Source organism: Haemaphysalis longicornis, unplaced genomic scaffold (genome assembly GCF_048455015.1).
Source record: "Haemaphysalis longicornis isolate Haplotype H1 unplaced genomic scaffold, Haemaphysalis longicornis Haplotype H1 scaffold_2, whole genome shotgun sequence".
Classification (NCBI taxonomy): Eukaryota; Metazoa; Arthropoda; class Arachnida; order Ixodida; family Ixodidae; genus Haemaphysalis; species Haemaphysalis longicornis.
In genome coordinates, this window is record NW_027526295.1 from 169594071 (window position 1) to 169621983 (window position 27913).

At 46.5% G+C, this 27913-nt stretch overlaps 1 protein-coding gene across 1 annotated transcript; it reads right to left on the minus strand.

The window, feature by feature from the left end:
- Window positions 1-13035: 13035 nt before the first annotated feature.
- On the minus strand, window positions 13036-17287 carry LOC144169487 (uncharacterized). The gene is made up of 5 exons (XM_077698670.1): window positions 17150-17287; window positions 15949-16007; window positions 14726-14738; window positions 13965-14005; window positions 13036-13325 (listed from the first exon to the last, which is right to left on the minus strand). Exons 2-5 carry the CDS (start codon window positions 15995-15997, stop codon window positions 13054-13056), a joined length of 375 nt encoding a protein of 124 aa, XP_077554796.1. The 5' UTR covers window positions 15998-16007; window positions 17150-17287; the 3' UTR covers window positions 13036-13053.
- Between the last annotated feature and the right edge of the window lie 10626 nt (window positions 17288-27913).

Genomic DNA, 27913 nt, shown 5'->3' on the forward strand with positions numbered 1-27913 from the left:
CGACAGCGTTGCGGGTACGCGATGGCTACTTGAGGGCAATCGTTCTAGGTTTAACATGTGCTGGTGTCGCTCGGCGCTGCCTACTGATTTTTTGGCATTCTCATATTGCCCGGATTTGGGGTCTTTAGTGGGCTCGTGGTCTGCATGTTCTATGGACGTATTGGGTTAGGAACCTTCAAACATTAATGAGACGGGATGGATGCATCAAGAAAGCAGCTGTCCGTTTAACTTGAATTCGGGTAAGTGGTTACAATATTCTTGGATATTTGTCCTGTTTTACCTAACCAACCAAACTGCGACCAAACTGGTTATCGGATGGGCTAGGTTTCTTACTGCATGCTGACAAGCGTGCACTTATTTTTCTTTTTTTTCCAGCAGCAGATAAACAGCTACCTTTTGACGGCCCAGTTAAAGCTACGCTATCGTACAGACTGCGGTAGCCTGAACACAATATTGCGACGTAATTATAAACTTGAAGGGTTCTATGTGGTTCGAACTTGACGCGTTGAACCATTTCCTACAATAATTACTTTTAAATCTGCGCCCACAACATCATCAGCCATTCCACTTTGCGTAAGTGAACCACCCGAAACTCTGCGGTGGCAAAATGATGAATAGAGGCACGAAACATTGACAGAAGTCCTGCTGCTACTGGCCTCCCCTAGAGGTCATTCAATCGCGGCCGGGAATCGAACCCACGTCCTTGGGCTCAGCAGCACAACACCATAGCCATTGAGCCACCTTGGCGCGTGTTTATTGTCAATGTAGAAAACCATATTTACAACACATATTTACAACTATGTACACATACAAATGAGTTGATTACGTACACATACAAATGAACTGATTAAAAGCTGAAAAAAAACCTAAGCACAAGGAATAATTATGTACACTTAGTTTAAAATAGGGGCAACATTGAACAACTAATAAGGAGGGCATACCAATCAGGGCGAGAATCATTTTGGCCATAGACGTCTTTAAAGGGGCCCTGAAAGGCGTTTTGAGCACACTAAATTGACTAGCGCAATCGTTAGATTGGGTCGTCAACATAATATGTGCCAAGTATTACTCTTTTACGCGCAGCGGAAAGCTCACACTTTTGTTGCAAAGTTTGTCGCTTTTTTCTCACGCTTCCCTTCGTGTTTTTGGACGCCGCCATCTTCACATGTCTGCGCCATCGATTCCCAGATGTTCGTCATGAGCTAGACATCCTGCTATTGGGCGACTTTTTCACGCACTTCCGCCAAAGAGATGAGTCGTCTGCTCAGCGTCGGCTCGCCGGCTGATCTGCCAGCGGATTGCCGGAGTGCTTGGACATTTTACGACAAACGAAACAAGTGTAAACAAACGCTTAACCGTTTGTATTGAATGCAACAGGGCCATAACACGACATGGATATTCTCTTACTTGAGTACGTTCCACAAAGAAAGCGTTGAAGCCCCGTGGCACTTCTTTCGTGCAATCGCAGAGAACGCCCTGAGCTGAATGCCCGGGTTTGACGCATACATTTTATTCAACTTCCAAACAATCCAGAGATGCGTTTCGAACGAACAGAACGTCACAACATGTGTTGCAAGTCCGAACCGCGATTGACAGACGATGGGTTACCTCCTCCTGCCCCTCGTAAATTCGGCACTCACCTCGCACGCGGTTTGCGGGGACGAACAGCAAGTCACTTAACTCTGGCGCAATGCCGAGATGGCTTTTAGCCAAGCACACTGCACATACCCCATGCGAGGTTGGGTCGTACGTCGCTCGAGAAAGATAATCCAGAACATGGGAAGCACTATCCACCCGCAGAAGCACAATGTCGCATTTCATCGCGAAACAAAGGCGTCCACAACACACACCATCGCCTCCTGTAATGCCAAACGCATCTCGCACTTCCAAATGGGAGTGAGTAGTATGCCTACAGTGCCCATGTGCCGCGAGGTGGGGCCCCGAGCTGAGCCGGGATCACGCAACCGTAACTGACTTCTAGAGCGGTTTGTGCCTTGTTGCCAGGGCAACCGATGTTTGATATTGTCAAAAAAATGGTGCTCGCTCCAGCGCTAGAAAGCTCAGAGCCGCGGCGGAGCATATTTTTCCAACGTTGCCGCTCTCCACCACGCGTCGCCCCAAGCTGAACTGGCGTTTTGTGCACGGGTTCTGTATCGGTTTAAAATGTCTTTTTCACATGCCGCCGGCAGGAATTACCACCGCCACAAAATAACACCCGGCAACAGCGGGGCCACATCTGATACGGCGCTTTTTGGATAAACAGTGCGCGGTGCATCCAAGGGAGCGAGCGCACAATCCTCCCCGTGCGGCTGCGAGTTCGCCGCCGATAAAAAGTCACGTGCCGCCGATAGCAAAGTTCTGCAGCAACGTACACCGCGAAAGGGCAAGGCCAGGCCGCCGCACACATGCGACCAGATTTTTCGTTCGTTTTCCAGCCTTTGGCGGAGTGCGGGATTCATGGTGTCAACAAAGCTTGCCCGTAGCACACGGCAGTGTGGGCAGCGCAATAGCGGAAGTACGTCACCGCCGAGGAGCGCAGCATCATGGGAGGGAAGGCTCTCTCGCCGTCAAACGCGGAGAGTAAGTTGAAAGGAGGAGGAAACGCGGCGCGACGATAATGCGCGGTTTTTGATTTACGATTTCTCAGCTAATACTCATCGCTTTAACAAAATTCTTGCGGGAGGAGATTGCTAATACATTGCGTTATTTGGTTACATGTACATCCACGCATCGGCGGAAGGTATTTCAGGACCCCTTTAAGATTAATGATCATGTGGCAGAAGTGTGATCTGGAAGAAACCTTAGGTTCAGCGTGCCTATACAGCATTCGCGTTTTCCATAAGCTATGCAGGGCGATTAGAAAAAAAAACAATCAGATGGCACATCACCATGTGCGGGTGATACGAGATACCGTATACCATGCAGAGTCAAGTTAAAGAACAGTTCTTTGGAGGACATCCCAAAATAGTATGCCATCCTTACAATTTATGAAGCAGTGCTCAATAGTTTTCGGTACACCGCACAGGGAACGGTTCACAGAAGACACAAAAATGTTTCGGTTGTCCAGCCACGTCTCAACAGGCAAAGTATCGCTGTGCAGTTTGAAGAAGGACGTTTTGGTTGAGGGAGAAAGCGGCATTTTAGGGACACGTGAGAACACATATTGTCCAGCTAAGTTAGAATAACCAGTTCAGTGCAGTGACGCTGGGAAAAGCCTGGGAATTAGGTCCTTCTAGAGAATAACACGGGACACACAACATATAATCTGGGGCGAAACGAACCGGCAAGAACTGTATTGAAGTGTACACTTCATGCATAAACACCCACAACAAGGTCTGGCCGAGAACAATGATGAGACAACAAGATCAGACATAACCTCGGGGTGGTTAAGTGGCAAAAAAGCATGAATAACAGGGTGGAACGAGCCCCGAAAAAAGCAGCACCCCGCAACTCTTTTCCCTACAAACACATACGTGAAGCCCATCCCGCCAGCGCAGACCGGTCTGAAAAGGTTGTCGCGCTTCATTGGCTCCGTGGTAGACGACCACACAAAGGTTGCGAAAACCCGACGGAACCGCTGTATGTGACTCCGAGCGCAATGAATAATTTGTATTGCATAGAGCAGTTTTGCTACCGAGAACATGGCACATGCCTGGGCGCTTCCAAAAAATGGACAGGTTATGCGGAACGAAAGCCTGCGAATAACTACGAAGGGCCTCAGTACACTCCCTCCGCCCCCCCCCCCCCCCCCCCAAAAAAAAAAAAAAAGCCGGTGCTTTGTTGGTAGGAGTCCAGCGGACCGCTGATGTTGCAGAAATTTCGGTAGTGTTTTCGAAGTGGGGGCTGTGGGAGAAAGGGGGCTCAAACCAATCTATGATGATGATTTTTGGTTCTAGAAACTAGAGCGCCTTTAAATCCGGCTTCTGAAATATATATTTTTCTCAGTTAGGTCTGTTTTGGGCATATATATCTGCATCTTGAACCAAACAACATTTTTTAAAGTAGCAGCTCTTTACCGATTTGAAACATCCTGTGTATTATAATATTCAGTTATTATTTCTTTGGAAAGGAAGGAGCAGTCATTCACTCCGCGTGGCACTCGAACTGCCGTGTAGGCCTTCACGCGTGATATAGCCGAAAAAAGCATACCGAATAAAACTACGGGAAGGAAATCATTCACTCGTCTTTACAAAACAGCAAAACTCCAGTGTTAGTTATGCGTCAATAACAAGTTATTTATTTATCTATTTTTATTTATTTATTTATTTATTTATTTATTTATTATTTATTTATTTATTTATTTATTTATTTATTTATTTATTTATTTATTTATTTATTTATTTATTTATTTATTTATTTATTTATTTATTTATTCGTTGATTGGTTGATTGATTGATTGATTGATTGATTGATTGATTGATTGATTGATTGATTGATTGATTGATTGATTGATTGATTGATTGCGGGGTTTAACGCGCCGAAGCCACACCTCAGCTGTGAGGAGCGCCGTAGTGGAGGGCTCCGGAATAATTTTGACCACCTATGGACCAGCAACAACTTACAAGAAGAAAACAAAGCGAACAGGACAATACGTAACGATTAACCTTCGCAGACGGGTCCGACGTTCTGCGTTCTGGCTAAATGACTGAGTCGTATTGAGCCTCGCGCTTTCGACCACTCCAGCCAGTGTTTCTTATTTTGTTTTAAACCAGTAATTTGTCTAATCGTGCCAAGACCAGAGGGAGCTGGACGCCTTCGTTTTAAAAACCCGGAAAGGGGGGAGGTATTGACCTCCCCTCCTTCTGACCACCCCCTTCCGTCAAGCAGGTGTCCTACGCACCCCCACATATCATGCACTACATAGAAAATAAACCTGGCCACCCTAGCTGCCCACGCTGCGGTCACGGGTACCCTAACAACCAGCACTACATGTGGGACTGCTTAGAGATTATACAGACAAGAAACATATACACAGACTCCCTTTCCCCTTCTCCTGGCACTTGGGCGGAGTGGCTCGACCATCCAGAGGATCCCCAAAAACACCTCAAACTCGCTCTCCGCAAGCGGACGAAAAGCGCCGGCCGGTACGCGCCCTCAGTCCGACAGTTGACCACCTCCTCATTACGACTGACAGAAGAGGAGCACTGGGAGGCCCTCCTCCAACACATTGAGGCAGTTCTTGGGGGCGACTGGTAACAGCAGCTCCTTCCCCCAGCAACGCAGAAGCCTTTATAGAAGGGCAAATAAAGATGTTTCTCTCTCTCTCTCTCTCTCTCTCTGTAGCCACTGGTTATGCTGTATTTTTGCGTTCCCTTGCATCTTCTTCTGAAGTGTACTTCTATGGGCGACCAAGTTTCACAGCCTCAAGGGGGACGAACGCTTCAGAGTCCATCACAGTAAAGACAGCACTGACGTAGAGAAACGTATCCAGAGGGGTTATTGTGTTTTCATTTCAGCCGTCATTACCCTTTTCAGGTTGTGTCTTTTTATTCTCTCAAATACTGTGACTTGCCGGCGTTGACCATCGCCCTGTTTACGAGCACACATACCCTACTTGGTTACAATTGTTTCGATATGTTTAAATTTAGCCTGCTCAAATTACGGATGTCGGCATCCATTCGTGAAGATTCTGACCTGATATTATTATGTACAGTGCTCACGGATTGAAACGCCACACTGCAAGCGCGTGACCTGCGGTACATGAAGCGCAGCCCGTGGACGGCCGTGGAACCTAGGTGTTGCATTGTGGTATACCACGAGGATGAAAGCGTTTTAACCGTAGGCTTGCTGCTTCCGGTTGCCATTAAGCGGAGCTGTGGTTCCCCGCAGCGACAGCGGGGCGCTGCGAGCCTGGAGCGCAGGTGCGTGTTTGTGCGCCGGTGGTAGCCGCCCGGCCGTCCTCGCAGCCAATTTCGTGATATCGTCTGCTCGCGCGCTCTTTTTACGCGTGCCCTTCCGATGCGACACAGATAATGTGCATGTAAGGCACGGTCGCGCTTACCTGAATACAACGAGTGTCTGCACGAAGGAACAGCCAGCTTTATTCCATGATATAAACTAAAGAAAAGAGGAGAGCCGACGAAGTACTAATGCACCGCACCATACGCGAACGTGCCTGCAAAGGCGTCTTTCCTTTTTTTTTTAGTTTACATCCTGTAATAAAGTTTGCTGTTCCTTCGAACAGAAGCTTTTTTTATTCCGATGAGCGTGACTGTTCATTACAGGGACATTACTGTGCCGCATTGGAAGGGCACGCGTTACTAGAGCGCCCGCACACGATGTCGCGAAATCGGCTGCACGCAGAGCCGGGCTACTACCGTCGGCGCACAAACGCGTTCCAGCACTCCACCCGCCGCGGTGGCTCAGTGGCTAAGGCGTTGCGCTTCTGAGCACGAGGTCGCGGGTTCGATTCCCGGCCGCGGCGGCCGCTTTTCTGATGGAGGCAAAAAGCAAAAATGCCCGTGTGTACGAGATTTCGGCGCACGTTAAAGATCCCCAGGTGGTCAAAATTAATCCGGAGCCCTCCACTATGGCACGACTCATCGCCTGCGTTGCGTCGGTGCGTTAAACCCCACAATCAATCAATCAACGTTTAAGCACTCCAGGATCGCAGCGCCCCGCTGTCGCTACGGGGAACCACAGTCACGCTCATTGGCAACCGGAACGTTGGAACAGTCATCAAGGAGGGGGTGGCTCTGGCGTACCGGAAGTGTATCACAAGGTTAATTGTAAACAAGACGCTGGGGGCCCCCATTAGCGTGGAACGGTCGGTGCGCCAGGGCTGCCCTCTGAGCCCACTTCTTTTCTGCCTGTATATCGAAACGCTCTGCTTAAATATAATTGAAAGTGAACACATTCGCGGGTTTGAGCTTTGCGAAGCAGAGGTAAAACTTCTGGCCTACGCAGACGACATTGCTCTTTTCTTTACGACCAAGGATAGTGTTACAAAAGCAGTGGACATTGTTAAACGTTTTGGGTCAATCACAGGTAGTGGGGTAAACTAGGGGAAAATGTTTGGGATTCTGGCATGGGGACTGGTCTTTGACACCGGAATTTTTTGCCAACGTGAGCTGGGAAACCAGTCCCCTTAAGTATCTAGGGACGCCACTGGAGTGCTACCAGGACAGCGAACCGTATTGGCGTGCCCTAACGCAGGACATACGCGACAGGGCAGAAAAGTGGAAAGGGTTTTTTCTTTCAATGTTTGCTAAAGCGACTGTTTGTAATTTATTTTTTATTGCCAAAGTGTGGTACGTTACGCAAGTGTTGCACTGCTCGCGTTTGAATGTACAGAAAATGCATCGTGCATTTGCTGTGTTTATTTGGTCATCTACATGGGAAAGGTGCAGTAGAGATAACCTTTTTCGACGCGTCAAGGAGGGCGGTCTTGGGTTGTCGCACCTGTTTGTCAGCCAGTTGGTGAATAGGTTCGTTTTTCTTCGCGATACAAGCGATCCTTTTTTGCGAACAGTTTGCCTAGTGCGGCTCTCACAAGCACTGCCGGAATTTGTCGTATCCAGTTTGCACATACAGGAAAGGATTTCAGGATATTTTAAAGAAGTTGTCATGTCACTCAGGTTTTTGTCAACTTGTTTTTCGATGGAATATTTGAGTACAGTGTCACGTAGAAAATTATATAAAGATGTTTGCGACAGTCTGTTCCCGATACCGCGATATAGAGAACTGTACAAAGAAGGCCCAGGGCAGGATGTACGGAAAAGAGTTAAGCGTATGGCTGTGAAACCGGGGGTGAAGTCCTTTTTTTCCAAACTTCATTCGGAGACACTTACTGTGCAAACATGGTTAAAAGAAAAGGGGTTAGATACACCCTGGGGTACTGACTGTACAATTTGTAAACAACCGGATAACATAGACCACGTTTTTATACACTGCTGGATGGCGGTTCACTTTTGGGAGTTTATGCAGCGAACTTTACACAAAGACTTCCCACTTACCCCGCATGGTATGCGGTATTTACCTACAGAGAATAACGAAGGAGTCCCCTACGATTTAATAATGCTCCTGGGCCTTCACAGCATATGGAGGGCGCGCATGGCGTGGCTCCATGGCGACGTGGATGCCCGACCGGCCCGGCAGTTTCTGCGGGAGAGTGTCACGCAGTTCGTTGAGGGGCTGAGAGTCCAGCAGCCAGTACCAGATTGGTTGGATGTCGTAGAGCCGTTAATTTCTCTGACGTGATGATTAAATGACAAAGCCTAGCCGGAGGCACGGCTGGTATGTTAATGTCGGTGTGTGTTGTACCAAATGCAGTGTGGTTATTTTTGTGTTGTAAGTGTGTGTTGAAGGCTGGTAATATAGAAAAAAAAAGAAGCAGTAAGCCTACGGTCAGCACGCCCTCACCCTCGCGCTATACCACAATGCAACACCTAGCTTCCACGGGCCTCCACGGGCCTCCACGGGCGGCGCGGCATGTATTGGCGGCCACACGCTCGCAGTGTCGCGTTTCAATCCAGGAGCACTGTACATGTCTGTGATGCTTTGCGTCGTTTTCTTCTTATTAACGCTGAAAGACTTAGCCAAACGTCCTGCTTAGACCTACGTATAAGCAGCAAGCCCGAATACACTGGCTATTACATAGGTAGCGTCATAAAAACGTTCCTGTGGGCCTCCAGTGCTGCCATGGTGTCCTCTAATTACCATCGCCATGGTCATCTTCCCTTTGCGTCGTTTTGATTTTCTCGTTTATTTTCTTTTTTTCTTTTCTAATAAAGTATTTGCGCGTTCCCACGGAGGGGGTTGTTTTTATTTTTTTCGTATGCTGCCCTCTTAGCCTTGTCATACCCTCATATTCGTTATTAGTGCAAGTTTTCTTTGCTACTTTTATAAATCGCATGGTCATATTTCTATTGTAGCCCTCAATAAATATGATTAGCACAATTTCTTAAGCTGAAGCGCGCAGAGGATCAACTAGATCCACTTTTTGATTGTTAAAGCCAGGGCTCCGTGGTGGTGCAGGGGTGTGTGTGGGGCTCGCTATCTGTAAGACTCTAGTTTTAAATCCAGACCGACCTATTTTCTTTCTTTTTTTTTTTTTGCTTTCATTCTGTTTGCCCTGTCGGCCATTTTTCGTAACATGTCTAGGTAACGCCGACGCAGGAAGCCACATTTTGCTCATTGGGGCGCTAATGCTTTCATCCTAAAGTTAGAAATGCGGAGCAATAAAACTAGAAAGACAGGGACGAAATCTGCAGTCTGATTATGGCATGGGAGGGCAATTATTTGCTGTATATATAGTTTGGTACTTTTTATGACGATAGTCGGTTTTGAGGCACCTAAGCGCGAAAATTTTTATAGGCCGCCGGTTTTTCTTTTGACACAGCGGACTAGCCAGAATCTATGTGAAGGAATACTTGACCACGACATGTATGTAGGCAAGACAGTTCCGAACTATTAGAACTGCCCCCATGGATCATTCATGTTTACACATTCAGAGCAAACAAAATTTCGGGCTCTGTTCCGGCAAAACTAAAGTACATAACGAAATTTACCAGCGTTCTTTTCGCTTGATTGGTTTTAACGATAGAAATTTTAAAACAAGAGTTGAAAACGGCGCCAGAGTGAGGCGAGATAAAAGCAAACACAAAACCAAACATGTAGCCTCCAGCTTCTGTATAAACAGCAGAAACAAAAGGTTCCAGAAGGTCGTGCGCGAGCAACAGGAGCGCAGAAAAACGTAATTAAATTGAACAAGTATTAAGTTTGTTCAGGAAGAGAAGGAAAAAAAAGGGGGTTACTTGGCCAGGGCAGCAAAGGCTATCATCGTTCAACGACAGTTGCAATGAAGCAAGCAGGCCATTTTTATTTTTTCAGGAGACTACGGAGGGTAAGACCCTTTAACAGTAAGAGAGAACCTTCCCCACATTTTAGGGACCGGGAAAGTGCAGGCGCGAAAAGAAATGTGGAAAAATTCTTTTTACAAGGGATGACAGCAATGCGTTTTTTTATATAAGTACTTGCAACAATAAAACAAAATACCGACTTGTTAGCTCTAGCCACTTAATGCAGCAGACAATATATTAAATAGAGACCAGCCTCCAGAGGCTGTTCTCGCAAGCAACCGGACATTTGAATGCATTTGACGGGTTCCTGATTGCTGTATCAGGTGATGCCGGTGTTATCTTCACTGCGTACGTGCGGTACTCGCACATGCTATTAATATGCTGTTGTTACTTGTATAACCAGTTTCTAGAAGACTTACACCTTCGCGCTATCAGGAACAATGTGGCCTGGGATGACGATCAAAAATTGACGATTGTTTACAACCTTGCCTCAAGGCATCTTGGATTAAGGCCGCCTCATTCAAGCTTTAGTACAATACCCCACGTGGAATTAAATAAACGTTTATTCTATCTCTCTCACCTTCATGCGCAGAATGATAATTAGCGGCTATATTAAAAAGTGCTTAAGACCACGTCTAGAACCCTTCGTCGCGTTGTGGGCAACTTGCCTGCGTGATCTCTTAGAAGTTCAACATGTGGTAGGCAGTATTAACCAATGCAGCTGTCGAATCGCTGAACATACCTATAGAAATTTTCTTGCTGGACGAAACTTCGTGAACTTGTGGATATTTTCGTATGTCGATTTGTTCAAATGGTAGAGTCAGAGAGAGAGAGAGAGAGAGAGAGAGAGAGAGAGAAAGAGAGAGAGAGAAACATTATTAGAAAAAAACAGTGCTGCGATTGTCCTATGCGGAGGTGCCCTCCTTCCAGGGGCCCGGACTCTTCTCTCCGGTCTCGAAGAATCAAATCCCTCTGACTTACAGAAAAGTCGGAGCTCGCTAGAGCTAATTGACTTGATCGATTTTGAGGTTTAACACGCCGACGCTACACAGGCACTGAGGCGCGCCGTAGAGCTGAGCTGCAGATTAATTTTGACTACCATGGGATTTTTAACTTGCCCCTAAATTTTGAACACACGGCCGTTTGCCTCTCAAAGCGTTGATTAATATGCGGTTTTTTTTACAGCAGTCGAGATGATAGCCACGCCCCACGTTGTATGAAATATGATGGCCGATTTTCCGCATTTATTCCATACGTTTATCTTTGTTTGAGGGAGGAATTTGGACAGTCTGGACTTCCCCAGACAGTCTGGGCAGTCTTGGGAAGTTCTTGTCTGCACTTTTCTCAGTCCCACAAAGGTGTTCTCCCCGACGAAAATACCCCCTACCATCAACACCCAATTAAAATTACACCCAGAAAAAGAAGTTCTAATATACTGCCCGCGTGTGCTAATCCAACTAGCCAGTCGCCAGGTGTGTATTTAGACAACCGGCGCTTTCCGCAAAAGTTGCATGGGCATGCGTTTAATGCTCACCTCAATAGAGAGAAAAAAAGCACGCTCTGAATTAGTAATGGCGGGTTCAATAAGCAACCGCTATCAAATAAAGAACACTAGGCTATTTGTCTCTGATAAGAATGACATTAATTCAATACGTACTCCCAGCGTTATGACTTACGAGGGGAAAACGTGGCGCTTAACTAAGCACATGAAACGAAAACTTGAACTATACCATTCAGCAATGCTTGGTATTAAGAAACAAGCATCTTGCATCAGGGAATAAACTCAGGTCAAATTCATATAGCTCGAATTCAGAAATAGAGCTAGAGTCGGCCTGGGAATATCAAGAGAAAAAAATGACTACTGGCCGACCACTAGGCCTAAACAGTGGCTATGAAAAGACGGGGCAGATATAGGTAGAAACCATGAAGTCGATACAGGGAGGAAATGAGCAAATTCAGTGATTAAGAATTGCCCGAACATTGCAGCACAGTAAAATTCGGAGGCCTATAGAAAAGTTTCTGCGGTGTACACACATTGGCTGTTGATTATGATGGCGAAGATGACGATTATAGATAAACCGTGAAGGCAATGTCTTATTGTTTGAGTGAGTGAGTGAGTGAGTGAGTGAGTGAGTGAGTGAGTGAGTGAGTGAGTGAGTGAGTGAGTGAGTGAGTGAGTGAGTGAGTGAGTGAGTGAGTGAGTGAGTGAGTGAGTGAGTGAGTGAGTGAGTGAGTGAGTGAGTGAGTGAGTGAGTGAGTTTGTGAGAATGCGGAACAACCTACTAAGTTGTTCTAACAAAGGATCCTGGCCGAGCAGCTTTTGCGGTAACACTATTCGCGGAAACCACCAGGTCTCAAGACGCCTTGGGTCGTTAGGAAACGGGAGGACTAGGCTCACCATGTCCCGTTTTTTTAGGAATCTACAGACGGTTCGGGAATATGACGCCCTACATAGAGGCATGCGGGGCTGCTCGCCTTGAAATTTTTAAAAGAAAGGGGACCGCTCCATCGCATGTTTTTTGCAGCCCATGAATAAAAACTGAGGGAAGGGCTGCATCAAAGGGTTGAAACAGCTGCAATGATCTAAGATTTAACCTTAAACGCCACGCCGGTGTTCATGCAGAATTTGTGTGAGTGAGTAACCCCAATGGCATCTCTGTTGTTTTTGTTCCTGTGCTAAGGGATGGTTGGTAACGTGTGCGTTAAAGCAACCTACAATGTTCGAGGCTGCTCGGCTTCAAAATCCGGTGTTCGTCTGGTAACATTTTTAACGAGCGAGTGCACTTATGAAACCGCGTCTGGGGTAACTTGTCAGCGGTTTCGTTTCCTAGCATTCCTCCGAGTAGATGTGGCCACTGGAACCGAACACGGAGCTCGGGTTTATTAAGTTGCTGGACCAGACGTAAGCACCCCTGGCATGCTCTGTATATGGGAGCTCTATGCTGCAAAAGTTCTATTGTTGCTTTAGAGTCAGTAGTAGCACCTGCGTAGAGCACCTGCGTATTGGCTAGGCGGCTCATTTTTACCTTCGCGGGTGAATCTGTTGGTACGGTACCCGCAATATTTGCAAAGTAGGCAGAAACGGGTACATAAAGTTAAACACCTTTCTCCTTCTTATTTACCCTTGTTTCTGGACCCGCATCACTTTTTTACTGCACCTTTGTGGGTCGCAACTTTTGTACTGTGTTCAGACCAATTTTTTTCGTCCGAAATGATTGCTCACAGCCACGCTCTGTTTCACAGCGTAGTCTTTTTATTTTCCCTTCTGGATGCTCTCAACTCCGTACTTGATTCCCGCGGAAGCTCCACCCATAAGTACTCCGGTGAGGATAGCCTTGACAATGAGCATGACGAAGTACTCCTCGCTGCCTTCCTCGGGTTCCTCTTGGAACATTTTCAGAGCCTTGATGGCTTCCATAGTATTCTCGCGTTCCTCCGGCGTGCTCAAGGAAACGTCACCCTGAAGCAGTTTGCCGAGGGACACGATCTTTTCGCCCACACCCTTCAAAGCCGAGGGTTGGAATCCTGCAATAATCGTTAAGGATTCAGTAAATTCAACATACAGGGCGTTAGTGATTGAAGCCGACAGCTATTTAAAGCTGACAGCCAAAAGCCTTCGCCAGCTGGGCAAATATTATAGACAGGAATTTTCTTCCTTGACACCTTAAAATTATTTACGTAGGTGGGAGAGAAGGCAGCAATGGCAAACGTGAACGAAGTCCTCGACTATCCATAATTTCTTTGTGTTACAGGCGACGAACTTACATTAATGTGCACTCTCTCCGACAGTCATCACTCAAACCGCCAATTAACAATTTTTGCGATGTCCCTGCCCCACAACGGCTGTATTATCTAAATGGCGCAAGATGTTTTTTTTTTATTCCCTTTCATTTTTCCCCAAATGTGTTCTCTTTGTATCAGGTTCTCCTTTTTGCTCGGGGTTGGAGTATAACTTTTATTGCCACGACCTCAACTAGGTCTCCACATCACTGGAACCACTTCTACACCCTCGTCATTTTTGAGCAGTAAAGTATAAATCATTCGCAGCGAAAATCTTTCACCTTCGGTGACAAAAATGTTTCGAATTTTAAATAACATCATTTTAACCACACAGTGTGTACTTGACTAAAATTTAAAGAGCAAAGTGCTGATAAATGTTTTTACCTTTTTGAAGCTTGTCCCCTTCAACTCCACCAGCTTCTTGCCTGCAAAAAATCACATGACTGGGTATAAATTTTGTAAACAGCCCTGCTTTATTTTATGACCCAAATTTTCATAGAATGCCACCAGCTCGCGTGAGCCTTCTATTTCTGAATTCATTATTTTTTATTACAATATGTTTAAGGTTGTGAACGCCATCCAAATGTTGTTGAGAATTAAAAAGGTTGTGTCTGTTATTCTTTTCCTTTCCCGGCTGCGCCCGCAGTGGTTTATCCGTCAAGTATGGACTAATCTACCCTGCTGATTATGCCGGAGTGTCCTTTGTTTGGCTGGAAGTGGTATCCCACGCCTTGTAAAGAAAGCTCATAGGTCACTTGTCGCATGAGCTCTTTGGAAAAAAAAACACAAACGGAAGTCATGCGACCCTTTTAATGGGGGTCTTGCTGCCCCATTCAACAAATATAGACGGGGCGGGGATTTCAGAAGGTAACAACGCATTCAAACTTTATAGCTGTGAGTGTACTATCTTTGCCTAACCTGGGAAAGATTTCTTGTTCTACCTTCCACGCATAGAGGTGACGTTTAAGTAAAGTAAGGATTTTACAGGTAACTTATACTGGTGTACACAATTTCAACGAGGCCATAGCTATGATTGTGAAGCCTCTGCATAACTGTAGCTTATACTTTAATCCGTTTCTCCCGGCCCCGAAGATTATTTATACACGTATATTCTGATTCAGAGTCCGCAAAGAAAAGGTACTTACACAAGTGTGGCATCTGGAGGAGCGGGCAGTATGAAAAGAAGACAAAAAGAACAATTAGCGGAAATATTATTATTTAATGAAGTACATCTCTTCAATTAAAAAAAACCGTACAAGTCACTCCATGTGTTATACCGTCAGCATGCAGGTACGCGTTTGAATTGTTCTAACGGCCTTCTAAAGACACACTTGAGAGGCCTGCGTAAATTACGTATTCTATAAAAGCCGGCAACAGGGCGGAACATAGTTATTTGTGCCGGATTATTAAGCCCATTATTCTAGTCAACTCCGTGTAAACAGTCGCAAATTTGTAGTTACCAATAGGTAAGAAAAATGTGTGGCCCTTCCCCAATTGGGGAACAGCTTCTGGTTGGTACTAAAAAGCGCTTTCTACGGAACACCACTGTATAGTTCGACTTAGATTGTTCACAACAATTATATGAAGTTTGTTAACATTCATAGCAATTCTGCTTGTCCCTTCATTAGGCATTTGGAATTATTGCCCACCCGCGTTTACTGCATTCTTTTGAAGACAACACATTCGCCGTGCTAGCCTATCCTTTAGCGCACCCGCCGCGGTGGCTCAGTGGCTAAGGCGTTGCGCTGCTGAGCACGAGGTCGCGGGTTCGATCCCCGCGGGCGCGGCGGCCGCTTTTCTGATGGGGGCGGAAAGCAAAAACGCCCGTGTGTTCGAGATTTCGGCGCACGTTAAAGATCCCCAGGTGGTCAAAATTAATCCGGAGCCCTCCACTACGGCGCGCCTCATCGCCTGCGTTGCGTCGGCGCGTTAAATCCCACAATCAATCAAATCTATCCTTTAGCGCGCCAATTATTCAGGCATTTCAATGTTCGATCTTTAGGCCTATTAGCCCATCTAGTACTACATTTTTAATAAACGGCAATTTGTTGTAGGAAAAACAGATAAATATCATTCAAAACCCATATTTTTGACAGCGCAAATGAACTACACAAGACAGAGTAGTTTGCTTTAACTGCTTTTTATCCAGTAGATTTCTTGATTTTCTGTGAATATTTCTTTATTTACCCTATTTCTTTACTAAACTGGAAATAATGTTCAGAAAGACGATTAGGCAAGCGGATATCTTAGTATGGCATGGGAGTAATTTAAAATGGTCTATTTAGAAGCCAAAGGTATTTGCGAGCTTTAGATGTATTTTCAGAAATTGGCTGCCTGAAATCCACTATTCATAGCACAACATTCTCACCTAAGGTGGTGGTCAGAGCCAGCAGAACCAGAAAAATGAACATCTGCATGGTGTCCTTCCTGCACAAAATATGTTTTGTTTATGCAGCATCACTCAGTAGATTGTAATAGTGTTGGTAGCTGTTGCGGAAGCGCAGATTAAAACTTTTGAAAAGTATACGCATCTCGAAATGAAGACATTATTTATGCCGTATAGGGCTTCGCGTTGCAGCTTTACAGGCGACACCGGCATTGATATAACATGTACACAACGATGTCGAAGACGCAGAAGTTAGTGCGAGCTCTTAACTAAAAATCTGCATGAAGCATGAATTTGTTTTCCAAAACGCTCAGGAACAAAAGTTTATTAAATGCATTAATGTTTGTTAAACGAACTAAACTGATTTGTTAAACATAGAAACCAGGCGACTTCGTATAAGGCGTTAGGGCAGTCATACGCAGGACTAATAAATGTCCCTGCCGCTGCAATTTTACTTCACTCTTGAATTCTAAACATCGCGCCTTTGGACATAACGCCGGCAGTGTAAGCTTTGCTTGAACCTTTGGGGGTCGTAAACGGGCTGTAAGGAGCAAACTACGGATTACAAAGGTGGTGGGCTGACTACGTGTACACAATGATAACTTAATAAAACAAAATGAAAAGAAGGAGCCGACAAAGAATTACGTAATTCCCAGTTGCTACGCACTCATCACCGAGAGCGAGCAGCAAAATAAGTTATTATGGCCCCCCGAAAACAAGAGCTTACCGTAAAGCAAGGAACAAATCTCGGAGGTCCTTGTTCTTACTTTTGCAGACATTCCGCACGTATTTTTCTTAGAATAACGTCATTGTTGTAATTAGAGGAATGAAAGGATTGATTTTGATCTACCGAATAATCTTGTCTCTTTGTCGTCGGAAGGCCTGTTCCTAAAAATAACAGTAATCAATTTACTGTAAACGTCCTCACTGGTTAAGCTCTTCGTGTTTTATGAATGCTATTTTAGATTTCCAAACATGTATCCACAGCTGTGCAGTCGGCAATGTAAGCAACAAGGATACTAGTGGCAGTTATTCATAAAAATAGATTAAAAAGCAAACGTTATTGGTTTAGGAGAAGCCTCGCCAAAGCTGGGGAGCTAAAACATCTGCACTAATGCTCGCAAACTCAGTCACAAAACCGCTAGTGCGCAGCCGTCTAACGTAAAGAGATAACTTTGCATACCTTTTTGGTCTCGGCGACGTACCAAGGATGACAGGAGTTGGTCTAAAGCCCCTTTTAACGCAGCCGTAATCTCTTATCTGCTTTAATTTAGGATTCGGAGACAGAGTAGAAGTATATTATTAAGTAGTCCGCAAGACTGATACCATCGGTGAGTAGCCGAGATAGGCTACATCATTGGGTTTGCCCTCTTCAGTACTTGCATTGTTCTTCGAAGCGAGCCATTTCGGTAACGTTCAACAGCTCCAAAATTGCTGTAGCGTCATATGACACAGACCTTATCTTCGCTACGTCCGCAGTATCGATAAGTGCGCGGGTGTGAGGCGTGCGCCGTCCCCGCACCTGACTTTTCAATGGGCTGATACGGCTTTGATGGGCAATATTTAGTACGCCTATTACTTCGGGACATTGGCAATAAGGGCGTACCGGCTTGTGCCCCTGGCTTACGGTGAACGGCTTCGTTGAACAGTTATGAGGCATACCAGTTGTCGACTAGTGTCACTAGATGAGATACACAGTACCGTCTCTAAGGCACGCAAGCATAGAGTTTCATACTAATATACACTAGAGGGAAATGTGGCGCCACCGTCTAGGGGAGCCGCGCTTCGGCGAGCGTGCCGTCATGTACCGGGCAGGCACGTTCCACTTGTCCTTGGCATGGCTCACGAACAGGCTGAAAAGTTGGCTTTGGCTGCAAAAATTCAACAATATTACTGCAGAAAATTAATCGAATTTGTTCTGTTATCAAAAAATAAAAGCTCCATAAAGATTGATTTGCCAGGGATTATTTAGAAGCTTCGTGAAAGATGAACAGAAAAACAATGTTACCCCTTTTTGGCTTCAAGACGAAAAAGAAGCCATGTGGCTAACCAAGCCAAGGAGGCGAGGAACGTCGCTAGCTGCAATGGCGCCACCCACGGCGGCACGCGAATGCAGCGCCAGATTTCCCTCTAGTATATATTAGTATGAAACTCTATGCACGCAAGTGAGCAACAGCGGCCATTTTGGTGCTTATCAGTGTTGCCAGATTGCCGCTGCTTCGGCCTCACTGCTAACTTTGACGAGGTCATTGGTAAACAACACTGCCGAAATCGCAGCAACACAGCATCTTCGGAACCACTCCTGCAGCTGAAATGCTCCGAAGCGCGTTATCTTTAATTCGCATTCAGAACGACGTCAGTCGCGCGAACCCGCACAGCAGGGAGGACAAGCAGAGGCTACCACAGTTCACCGACAGAAAAAGCATGAACAACAAAATGGCGGCGCCCATGAACCGTCGCAGTGTAAGCCAATGTCGCGTGATGCGAACTGACCAATCAATGATCACGGCGGCGGCCCGGAACAATAGGAGAAAAGAGTGCCGATACTCTGTCACCTTATCTAATGACGCTATAGTCGGCCGTGATTTAGGTCTGCGAATGGTCTCCATCATTATTTTACGACCGCAATCAAAGCCGGCAAAAGAATAGGAGGCGTACTTTTATGTAGTGAAATTCCAGATAAAAAATATGCACTCTTCTACATACCGACCAATTAGAGACAGCGAACTACAACAAGTGCGGTGTCAGGTTATGTTGAATTCCTGTTATCGATTTCCAATTCATTTAACCTTTTCTGCCGCTCAAGCGTGTCTACGAAAATGTACTGCCCGCTAAAAATTTGAGCTCGTATTGCCGAAAATGTTGAGTTCAACATAACGACTTAACAGAACTGCGTCGGACAGTACCTTTTCTTTTGGTATGGCGATAAGATTGAAGAAATACGTTCATGTTTCATTCTCAAAAAGTAAGAAACTCAAGCTCTACAGGCATATATAATATTATAATACCTCTTTTTTTCTTTTGAGTATTAACGAACAGACAGAATACCTAGAGTTTTCTATGGTAGAAATAGATTCAGTAGATGAATGAGCAAATTTTTGGTACCTGCAATTCACTGCAGGGAGAGCTGAAGGTATTTCATGCCGGTGAGAGCTTTATTTGATAACGTACAGATGCATCAACAGTTCCACTGCTAACACGGGCAATCAGAAATGTGCAGTGTGTCCCTGTATATACGGGCTATCTAAGCGGAACGTTCTACAAAGATTCAATGCGATTTTTATAAAAACGGTTGCATATACGGCGCTACAAAAACAACATCAAATCTAGTGTAGGAAACTGCAACGAAAATCTGTAGACACATAAGCGCTTTCTATGAACTGATTGATTGTGGGGTTTAACGCGCCGACGCAACGCAGGCGATGAGGCGCGCCGTAGTGGAGGGCTCCGGATTAATTTTGACCACCTGGGGATCTTTAACGTGCGCCGAAATCTCGTACACACGGGCGTTTTTGCTTTTCGCCTCCATCAGAAAAGCGGCCGCCGCGGCCGGGAATCGAACCCGCGACCTCGTGCTCAGCAGCGCAACGCCTCAGCCACTGAGCCACCGCGGCGGGTGCTTTCTATGAACTGAGAATGCGAAGTGTGTTTAATATAATTCCCTCGATTACCCTTCGTTAGAACGTAACCTCATTCTAACGCAACGGAATTTAAGGGAATTATAATTATAACGAATTAAATTAAATTCCCCTCGAAATCTCCATCGAGAACCATGCATTTGAAACCTCGTTGCAGCGAACAAAATTGAGCTGCCGGTGGATGTAACGAACTATATTAGTCTCCCCCAAAAATTACGCCCACCTCCCCTCGCGGGAACCCTGGTGTGATGCAACGTATCTCGGGGGGTTCCATTGGCGTTTCGGTCGTGTTGATTACGCTTATACCGTCGCATCAAGCAATCGTCGAGTACTGCGAGAGAGTGCAAGCGTAGCACGGACGACCGTCGACTGAGACCGCCGGAGCGCGGCATGCCGCTTTACATTCACAGCACCCGAAGGAGAGGAGAGCGCGGAGACAGCGAGTACTGCACATGTGCAGCGCGCGCAGCGCCGCCCAACGGCGCCTAGCAACGGGCAGAGAGCGCGCTGCGCCAACCCGCAGCTGTTTGGGAGGGAGTGTTCGCTATCGGAGAGAGAAGAGGAGGAGAGGCGCAGCTGTGCGGACAACGCCGAACAGACGCAGGAAGGACAGAGGGGCGAGCATGAGATGCGCTGCATCTAAAAACCCTACGACGGCTCGTGGAGTATTCTATTCCGCGAAGTTCGACGCTCGTTCGACGCGGCTGTTTTAAAACTCGTGCGTCGACCTCACGGGCACGGGCAGCCTCGCCACGCGCGGACGAGCGGGCCTGCCGCCTCGCTCAGCCAGCGCGCGGAGCGAGCAGAATGGCTCGCTTAACGCCGCTGCCACCGCGGTCACTACGGAGGAGCCGACCGACGATGCTATTGTCGCCGATGTCGCGGGACAAACTGAGGCAGGCGACGACGGCGACGCCGTTGTGTACCTTGCACGCGCGCTCGACGTGCCAGCGTCATCGCAGGAACTCGATCCGGTTGACCTTGGGTGCCAATGGCCCCCGCTTAAAATTAAGTCTTTCGCTTGGGATGTCTGAAACAAAGAAGCATCAAAGGAGCATCACAAAGCCTTGGCTAGCAATCCCTTCCTGAGCGTACATACTTGTCTCGTCCTGCAATGCTGCACTCCCCGACATGCGCCTATGGCCTATTTAACTTTAACTTTCTCATGGAGAAGAAGGTGTCATAAAGAAAATTAGATTTGAACTGGAAGTTTGAAGCAAGCAAGTGTGCTGGAGATGAATACCTAATAATAAAATACGGAAGATGACGCTAGGATAACGTATCGAGTAAAAAGAAGAATACTGACTCTGGAAAGGAAGTTAAAGCTTAATTAACTGAAAAAACCTGCAGAAATTTACAGAATTGTCAACCAATGCGCAGCATTCTTGCGTCACTTCTCTGCAATCACAGTTGTTTACAACCAGATTTCTCTATGAGTAGAAAAGTACATTGGGTAATTTTAATGTGCTCAAATTTTCCTTTGTTTCTTTTACAAAATGATATGAATTTACACCGTTTTAACGATTAAGTTTTTTGACATCTGTAAATATTTATTTTACCGCAGATGCAGACCGTATGACTGGGTAGGCCCTTTTTCGATATTTTTGCTTGGTCATTTCAAGATTTTTTCCGGGATTTTTCATTAACCCTTTGTTTTTTGGGGGAGGGCGATATATAAGATGCATATTATTGATTTCGTTCGACCATGATTGTGAAAGTTTATATTTTTATTTTTGTTTCTGTGGGGTTTTCGAAATTCCCTCCGGCAAAGCTATGTTTTCGTGTACGCTATTGTAACGATTAAATTCCCACACTTATCCATTTTTGCGGAAAATGAGGGCATTACACTGTTTGCTCATTTTCGATGTTTTTACTCGTTTCTCTAACCTTCTTTTCCAGGCGTTTTTACTTGAGCGGGGGGAGGTGTGTACGATGCATAGTTTTGATTTCATCACGTATGTTTGTAAATTTTCTTTTTTTGTTGTTGTGTTTGCTGGTTTTAAAAATTACATTCGAACAATTATGTCCGTTTAAGCTATTATAAAGCTCAAATGAGTTAGTTCCGCCAATTTCGAATATTTATACCAATGCAGGATCTCACAGGGTTGTTGCATTTCCGCTATTTTTTAATCATATTTCGACGTTCTTTTCTCAGTTTTTCTTTTTTAGTATTCGTTGAATGCAGAAGATGTAAAAAATGAATAATTTTGGTTTCATGAGTTCATTTGGTGCAACCTTTATTTTCATGTTTTGTATTTATTCGGTTTTTTTAACATTTTGTTCGACTTATTATCTCTACTTACATGTTTCCAGCAGTTAACTGCCTTTTCATCGCTAATTATGCACTTTGCGGAAGTGCTGGGTGTTACACTGTCTGCTAATTTTCGCTACTTCATTATTCGCATTTCCGTTTTTTTCTGGATTTTTTAGTTTAGTCTTCGTGTTCTGGAGGAGATGTGACTAGCCGGTCTTTTTGCGATCTAGTAATGTAGGCTTGTTCTTGGCATTCCTCACCTCTATGGTATGGAGGTGGTCGTGGTTGGGGTGGCGTCGTCGGTAACGCAGCTCGGTTGGCATGGGCTCGAGCGTTTGCTTGGGCCAGCTCATTCCCCGGTAGACCGGAGTGGGCCGGATTCCATATTGAGATTATTTTACTTTGGTTGCTGGTCTTCTCTAGCAGCGAGACAGCTTCACGGGAGATCCTCCCTTTTGTGAAGTAAAGTATGGCGGACTTTAAGTATCTGATGGTTGTTGTCGCTCGGGGAAAATTTGTATATCACGGGCTATGGTCCTCTCCTTCTCCTGATGCGGTAGCTTTGGCCGGTGTGGATGCTAACGCCACTGTGATTCCGTCGTTGTTGACGATGGCAATTGACATGGTGTGGAGTCAAGAAGAAGCATCCTAGTTTTGGGCAGCGTCTACGTAGGCGCTCTTACCTGGCTCATAACGGTTGCCGAAACGATTGTCTGGTCCTCGTGCTCTAAATTCTCTTTTTTTTTATTGCGCCATTTTGCCCCAGGGCATCAGAGGAATAATGAATGTTAGGAAAAGTGCTAGTCCGATGTTTGAAGGGATCCCTCATCGTAAAATCGCGTGAAAATAGCAGGTAAGTTTACGAATTTAAATAACCGGACGTTCTCCCAGAATACAGACGGAAAATTAGAAAAGAAAAATTGTTCCTGCGTGGCGTGCGAACTAAACTTTTAAAGAAAGGCGATGACCCCGCGCCGGCGCCGGTGCCCGCGGAGGCCGCAGACGTGGCCGCGGAGGCGCCAGCGCCATCTCTCGCCCCCGCCGCGGATCCTCCTGCGGCGAAGTGCGAGGAGGTGGCGCCGCTCGTCGGCACCCCAGCAAAGAAAGAACTGGAACTAAAGCGTGGCAAACTGTTCGCATGGTGACGCAGTGAAACATCCCCCTCGCGAGGGGCACGATCAAATGCAGAGCATTTCCGGGGGCGCACGACGTTAAGTAGTTTGCGTTACGTTAATGTTGTTGCACTTGTGGCAACTGCTGACGAGAGAGCGCTCGTCAGCAGTAATTTGAATGAGTCAAGGATATAAGGCGCGTCCGTAGCCTCCCATTCTGTGTCGGCTTTGTGGCGCAGTGGGTAGAGCACCATGTACATTGCGTTCCGCCCGCATGGTCGAGGGATCGAAACCAGGCGCCGGATAGTATTTTCTTTTGTATAGTGTAGGGGGAGGGGTGCGGACAACGACGGTGCGGACTACGACGGGACAATGCGGGTGACATCGTGAGTTACCGAAATGCTCTGCATTTAAAAAAAACGAAAATGGTGGGAGGCAAGCGGCCTCATGGACTACAGAATGCCGTATAGGCCAGTTTCAGCAAGAAAGTCCAAGAGCTGCCTGTACAGAGGACCATGCGTCCACCGATGAATATCGGGCGGGCGGCCTGGTCGGTGTCCTGGGGCTACCATGTGCCGGATTCGGGCTGGTTCGAGTCCTGGACATGTCTCCAGGAGGTGGTCTAATGTCGCCTCCACAGCGGAAACAGGGCAGTGGGGGCAGGTCGCATAGGTAACCGCAAGGCCAGAAGTCCATGTTGCACGAACAGCAGGCATGAGTGTAACGCCCAGGTAAATTCTCTGGAGCGTGACCTCCTCACGGGGGGTTAAACCGCCAGGAAGGTCAGTCCCACGCGGAGGAAGAAGGACACGCGTGGAGCGCCGAAGAGACTCCTTCTTGATTATAAGAGCGTCCTGCAGGGACAGCTGCAGAAGTGGGAGCGGGAGCATAACTTGCGGAGGATGAGCAGCCAAGTCGGCCTCGACGTGGGTGGGCGTGCTACGGCGGGTCCAGAGGATGCGGACAGGGCACGGGAACAATTGTAGTATCCGGTGCACATGGCTTGTAATGCCCAGTGTGCTGTATACACGCCGTATCTCGCTAGTAGCCTGTGTTGAATTGGTATAGATGATCAGGCAAGACGGTGGGTCAACACATTGACGAGGGCCTAGGGCACACAAGCCGTCACGGATGGCGACCAGCTCTGCCAAAACCGACGAAAGTGGTTCCTCTGTAACATAACTGCATGTCTGGTTTACAGACGGCATAGCAGGGCAAACTAGGCTCGTGTGGATGATGCCATTGTCCACCCCTGCATGCACATGGGCGTGGAGGCCATCTGGTGTGTTGATAGGGAGGTGTGGGTTGGTCTGATGCCCTGGGCGAATACTTTTCCCACCTTTAGCTCTGGGTGCATATTACTTCGTAGTGGAGAGATGCGAATATATTTTCGACAGTCGTCTGAGAAATCTATTTTGTGATGGAAGGAACATCCGCTTCGGATTCCGATTGATTGCAGAACGCGTCTCCCCGTTTAGCTTTTAGACAGGCGTCCCAATCGAGCTGTTTGTTGTGCTTCAATTATTTCTTCGATCGAGTTCTGTGGATCCCTAATGCTTCGAAAACCCTCATTTACCATGGTAACTCGTAATCGTATTACGTGTTTATAAACCTCCCTAATTAAACCGTTTGATCTTGTCACTTTTGAGTTAAAAGACAGGAAGGCAGTATGGGAGTTCACTATTTACCAAGGTTTGTAAGCGGCATTTGAGGTCTCTTCCTACGTACCTATGTTGTTTCTTGCCACTCTAGACGGAAGTCTCAGGGTGAGGTGAGTGCACATTCATAATTCAGGGATTGTCTCCTTGTAACAGTTGTAGCCGTAGGCTGAGGATTTTCATGCTGTTCACGATTGGGATCTTCTTGTTGGTGGCATAGATGCATATGCAGGATTCAACGGGTCTCTTTTCTCTCACCGACTTTTAGGCCGGTAAACGAGTAACTAGGATTTCGGATTTCCGAAAAAAAAACAGTCGAGTCCTCGTTCTTGCAACATACTCTAGCAGCGTGTCTACGGTTTCTTGTAGGGTGTCTTGAATGTGTCCATCGCTGCCACCGCCGAACCAGAGCGTGATATCGTTGGCGTAGTGACTTTGATTGAGTCTTTGGTCTTTCTTAGTCTCCATCCCGCTGGCCTAAGAGTGAGTCATTAAAAGAAAAGGGGAGAACAGGGACCTTTGAGGTGTGCTCCTAACAGCCAGTGCGGTCCTCCGACTCGAGGCTGCCGACGAAAATGTAAGCTGTCTTTGCACAAAAATATCTGAAACGTATGCCCTCTTTCGTTTTCTTGGCTAGTTTCTCCGGTATCGCTTAGTGTCTTACGTTGCCAAATGCACTGGTGAGTTCAAGACCTAAGATTGCTCGAGCATACGTTAGAGAAAGTTTGTCTCCGCAGATTATTTGATGCTCAGTTTGTAACGTAATGTCTTGAGTCGAAAGGTTGCACCGAAATAGTAGCGTGCATGTATGGGTCGTTATCATCCATGTAGTTGGTGATACGGTTAAGGACGAAGTGTTCGAGTAGTTTTCCAATACATGCTGTTATAAAAATTGGTCCAAAGAAGGCAATGTGAAGCTTCTTCGAGGGTTTAAGTATAATTACAATTTTTGCGGTCTTCCAGACTTTGGAAAGGTTGCCTGTCAATGAGCTAGCGCAGTGAGGGAAGGCGTGTCGGTGTCTAGGCGCCGTGTTCGATAGGCCGCCAGGCACCCATGTCGACTTCGTCCGCAGCTTTTGATCAACTGCCCGTAGTTCCTCGACGGTGATTGGTCTGTCGGGTGAGGGGTTCTCGTTTTCGGAGTAGTCCGGGAGCTTGACGGAAAAATTGCAGCCGGCGTATCTGTCTTTAATTATGGGTGGGAATTCGACATCTGTCTCATTGTGCTCGTAAAGGATTATATTAACCTTTAACTGCGCAGTTTCAAATGCCTCTGGATTCATAAGACATGACAGAAGGTTCCAGGTTTTTGGGGCGTCGGATGCTGATGTCAATGCATTCGCATGTTTCGTGCATCGCTGGCACGAGATTCGGTTCGCGTATCCTTGTACTTCGCCGTTTTAATCTAACTATTCTTCTTCTCAATCTGTGATTGTGGTTTTGTTTCTTAAGTCGTTTCTCTGATATATGTTTGGCTGCCATGCCAACATGGGAAGTAGGCGGGAAGCAAGAATGATGACTATTTTATTTGTGCAGAAGGGGGGCCAAAGGTCTTACCAGTACGGCAAGAGTGAGTAAAGGAGGTGGTGTCATCTGCGCTCTTTTTTCTATCGTTCCGGTGACTGCAAAAGTCCACAGGTGTATTACAGTCTCATTTGGTGGCTCCAGTCGCGGCGAAGCGTTGATCACTCCTGGAGAGTCAATTTTCGGTGGAAGTTGGCTTATTACAGTGAAGCTTGAGTGTGCCCACTGATGCCTTCGTACGCCAGTACGCCATGCATTAAAGCCAACTTTCCCAGACGATGGTGATGAATGAAGGGGATGATGAAAAAAACGCTTCCTGAGGCCGGAATCGAAACTGGGTCCCTCGCGTTATGAAGCCGGCGTCTATCCCACTGCTCCATTTTGATGTGCACGAAGCGGTTCGGAAACTCAGACGACAACCAAACAATCCGTCACGAGAAGAATGGCGTTGCTCTGCGTGCCGTAAGGCTGTAAGCCACAAGACTTTAGGCCTAACTTCCCCTTTCGAGGTTTAGGACTTTAGGCCTAACGTTACATCTTAAGTTTGAATACCTCAAACCGGCACCCACTCAAGAAAACTGCCCACTGAAAGCCAAGCAGCCGGTAGCGATTCGCGCCGTACACCCGAAACCCGAACGTTAGGCCTATGGCGTGCACACCCAACAGTTGCTGTGGGTATTCTAGAAAATTTTGGGTACCTGCAGAGAATTACATACTTGCAGTGGGCTATTGGCCTTCCAGAATATCGATCGCAAGAAAGCTTCGCGTTCAACCATCGTCGTCATTTGTCGGAGGGGAGCACCTTTTCCTCTGTATTGATGATATAATCAAGCCTGTGAACTTTGAAAAAAGTTTGAGTCGACCCGACAGCAGTCAGCGAGGGCGTCCACGATGTACGCCGTATACATCTACCGTATTTTTCTTGCACCAAACGATGTTTTGATCAAGCAAAAATAAAGTATAAAAGCTCGCATTTTCCCTGCGAGCTCCGGCTTCCTCCTTATTGTTGCGTGAAACGCGCACGTTACAAAGCCTGCCGCCGACTTTTCATGGTTCTAAGAAGGTAGAGAGCGAAGACCGGCCCGTCTCCGCTGAGCTCGAAGGTGCGCCGAGCCAGCGGACCGGGGAGCCAAGAAGGCCTACGCGAGGCTGTTGCCTGAGATGGACGTTTAGAAAATTCAACTGATTGGAGGGAAAGATGAGGCGCAGTGTGGCCCGTGTCGACTACGCGAACACAACCTAACTTGACCGCTTCTAGTGACAGGCACTAGAAAAGAACTACAGTTATTTCCCTGATAATTCCGCATGGATTATTCTGCCGTATTTGAACACCGACGAAAACACGTTTGACCGAGGTCAAAATCATATATACTACCGACTGCCTGCGGTAGTGAAACATCCTTCTGGGTAATGTGTACGTGTTTGCTAACTGAAACTACACAGTTTTAACAAACGTTTGCTCGGAAGGGTTTGACACGTACGCTTATCCTAAAATTATGTCCCTTCTTAACGATTGTTTTCGTAAAAACACTCAAACAAGCTCCACAAAACCGGTTGCTGTCTTCATTTGCTTTTGCACGTCATAGAAGGTAGGGCCCTACACTGAAAGGAATGCGATGCCCGTTGGGCTGTTAGATTTTCCAGCAGTGATATGTTTTCATTCACAGCGCTGTCTGAAGGGATACAGCCCAACTTTTCTTGAGACGTAAATGTCCCTGTAACGCTAGAGACGCACATCCAACAACTAAAAAAAGACGTGTA

Bases quoted from the DNA above. Each gene is read 5' to 3' on its own strand.
- LOC144169487 (XM_077698670.1), bottom strand. From the start codon at position 15,997: ATGCAGATGTTCATTTTTCTGGTTCTGCTGGCTCTGACCACCACCTTA. The intron at 13,326-13,964 runs GTAAAAACATTT...CGATTATTGCAG, and splicing joins AGGGGACAAGCTTCAAAAAG to GATTCCAACCCTCGGCTTTG.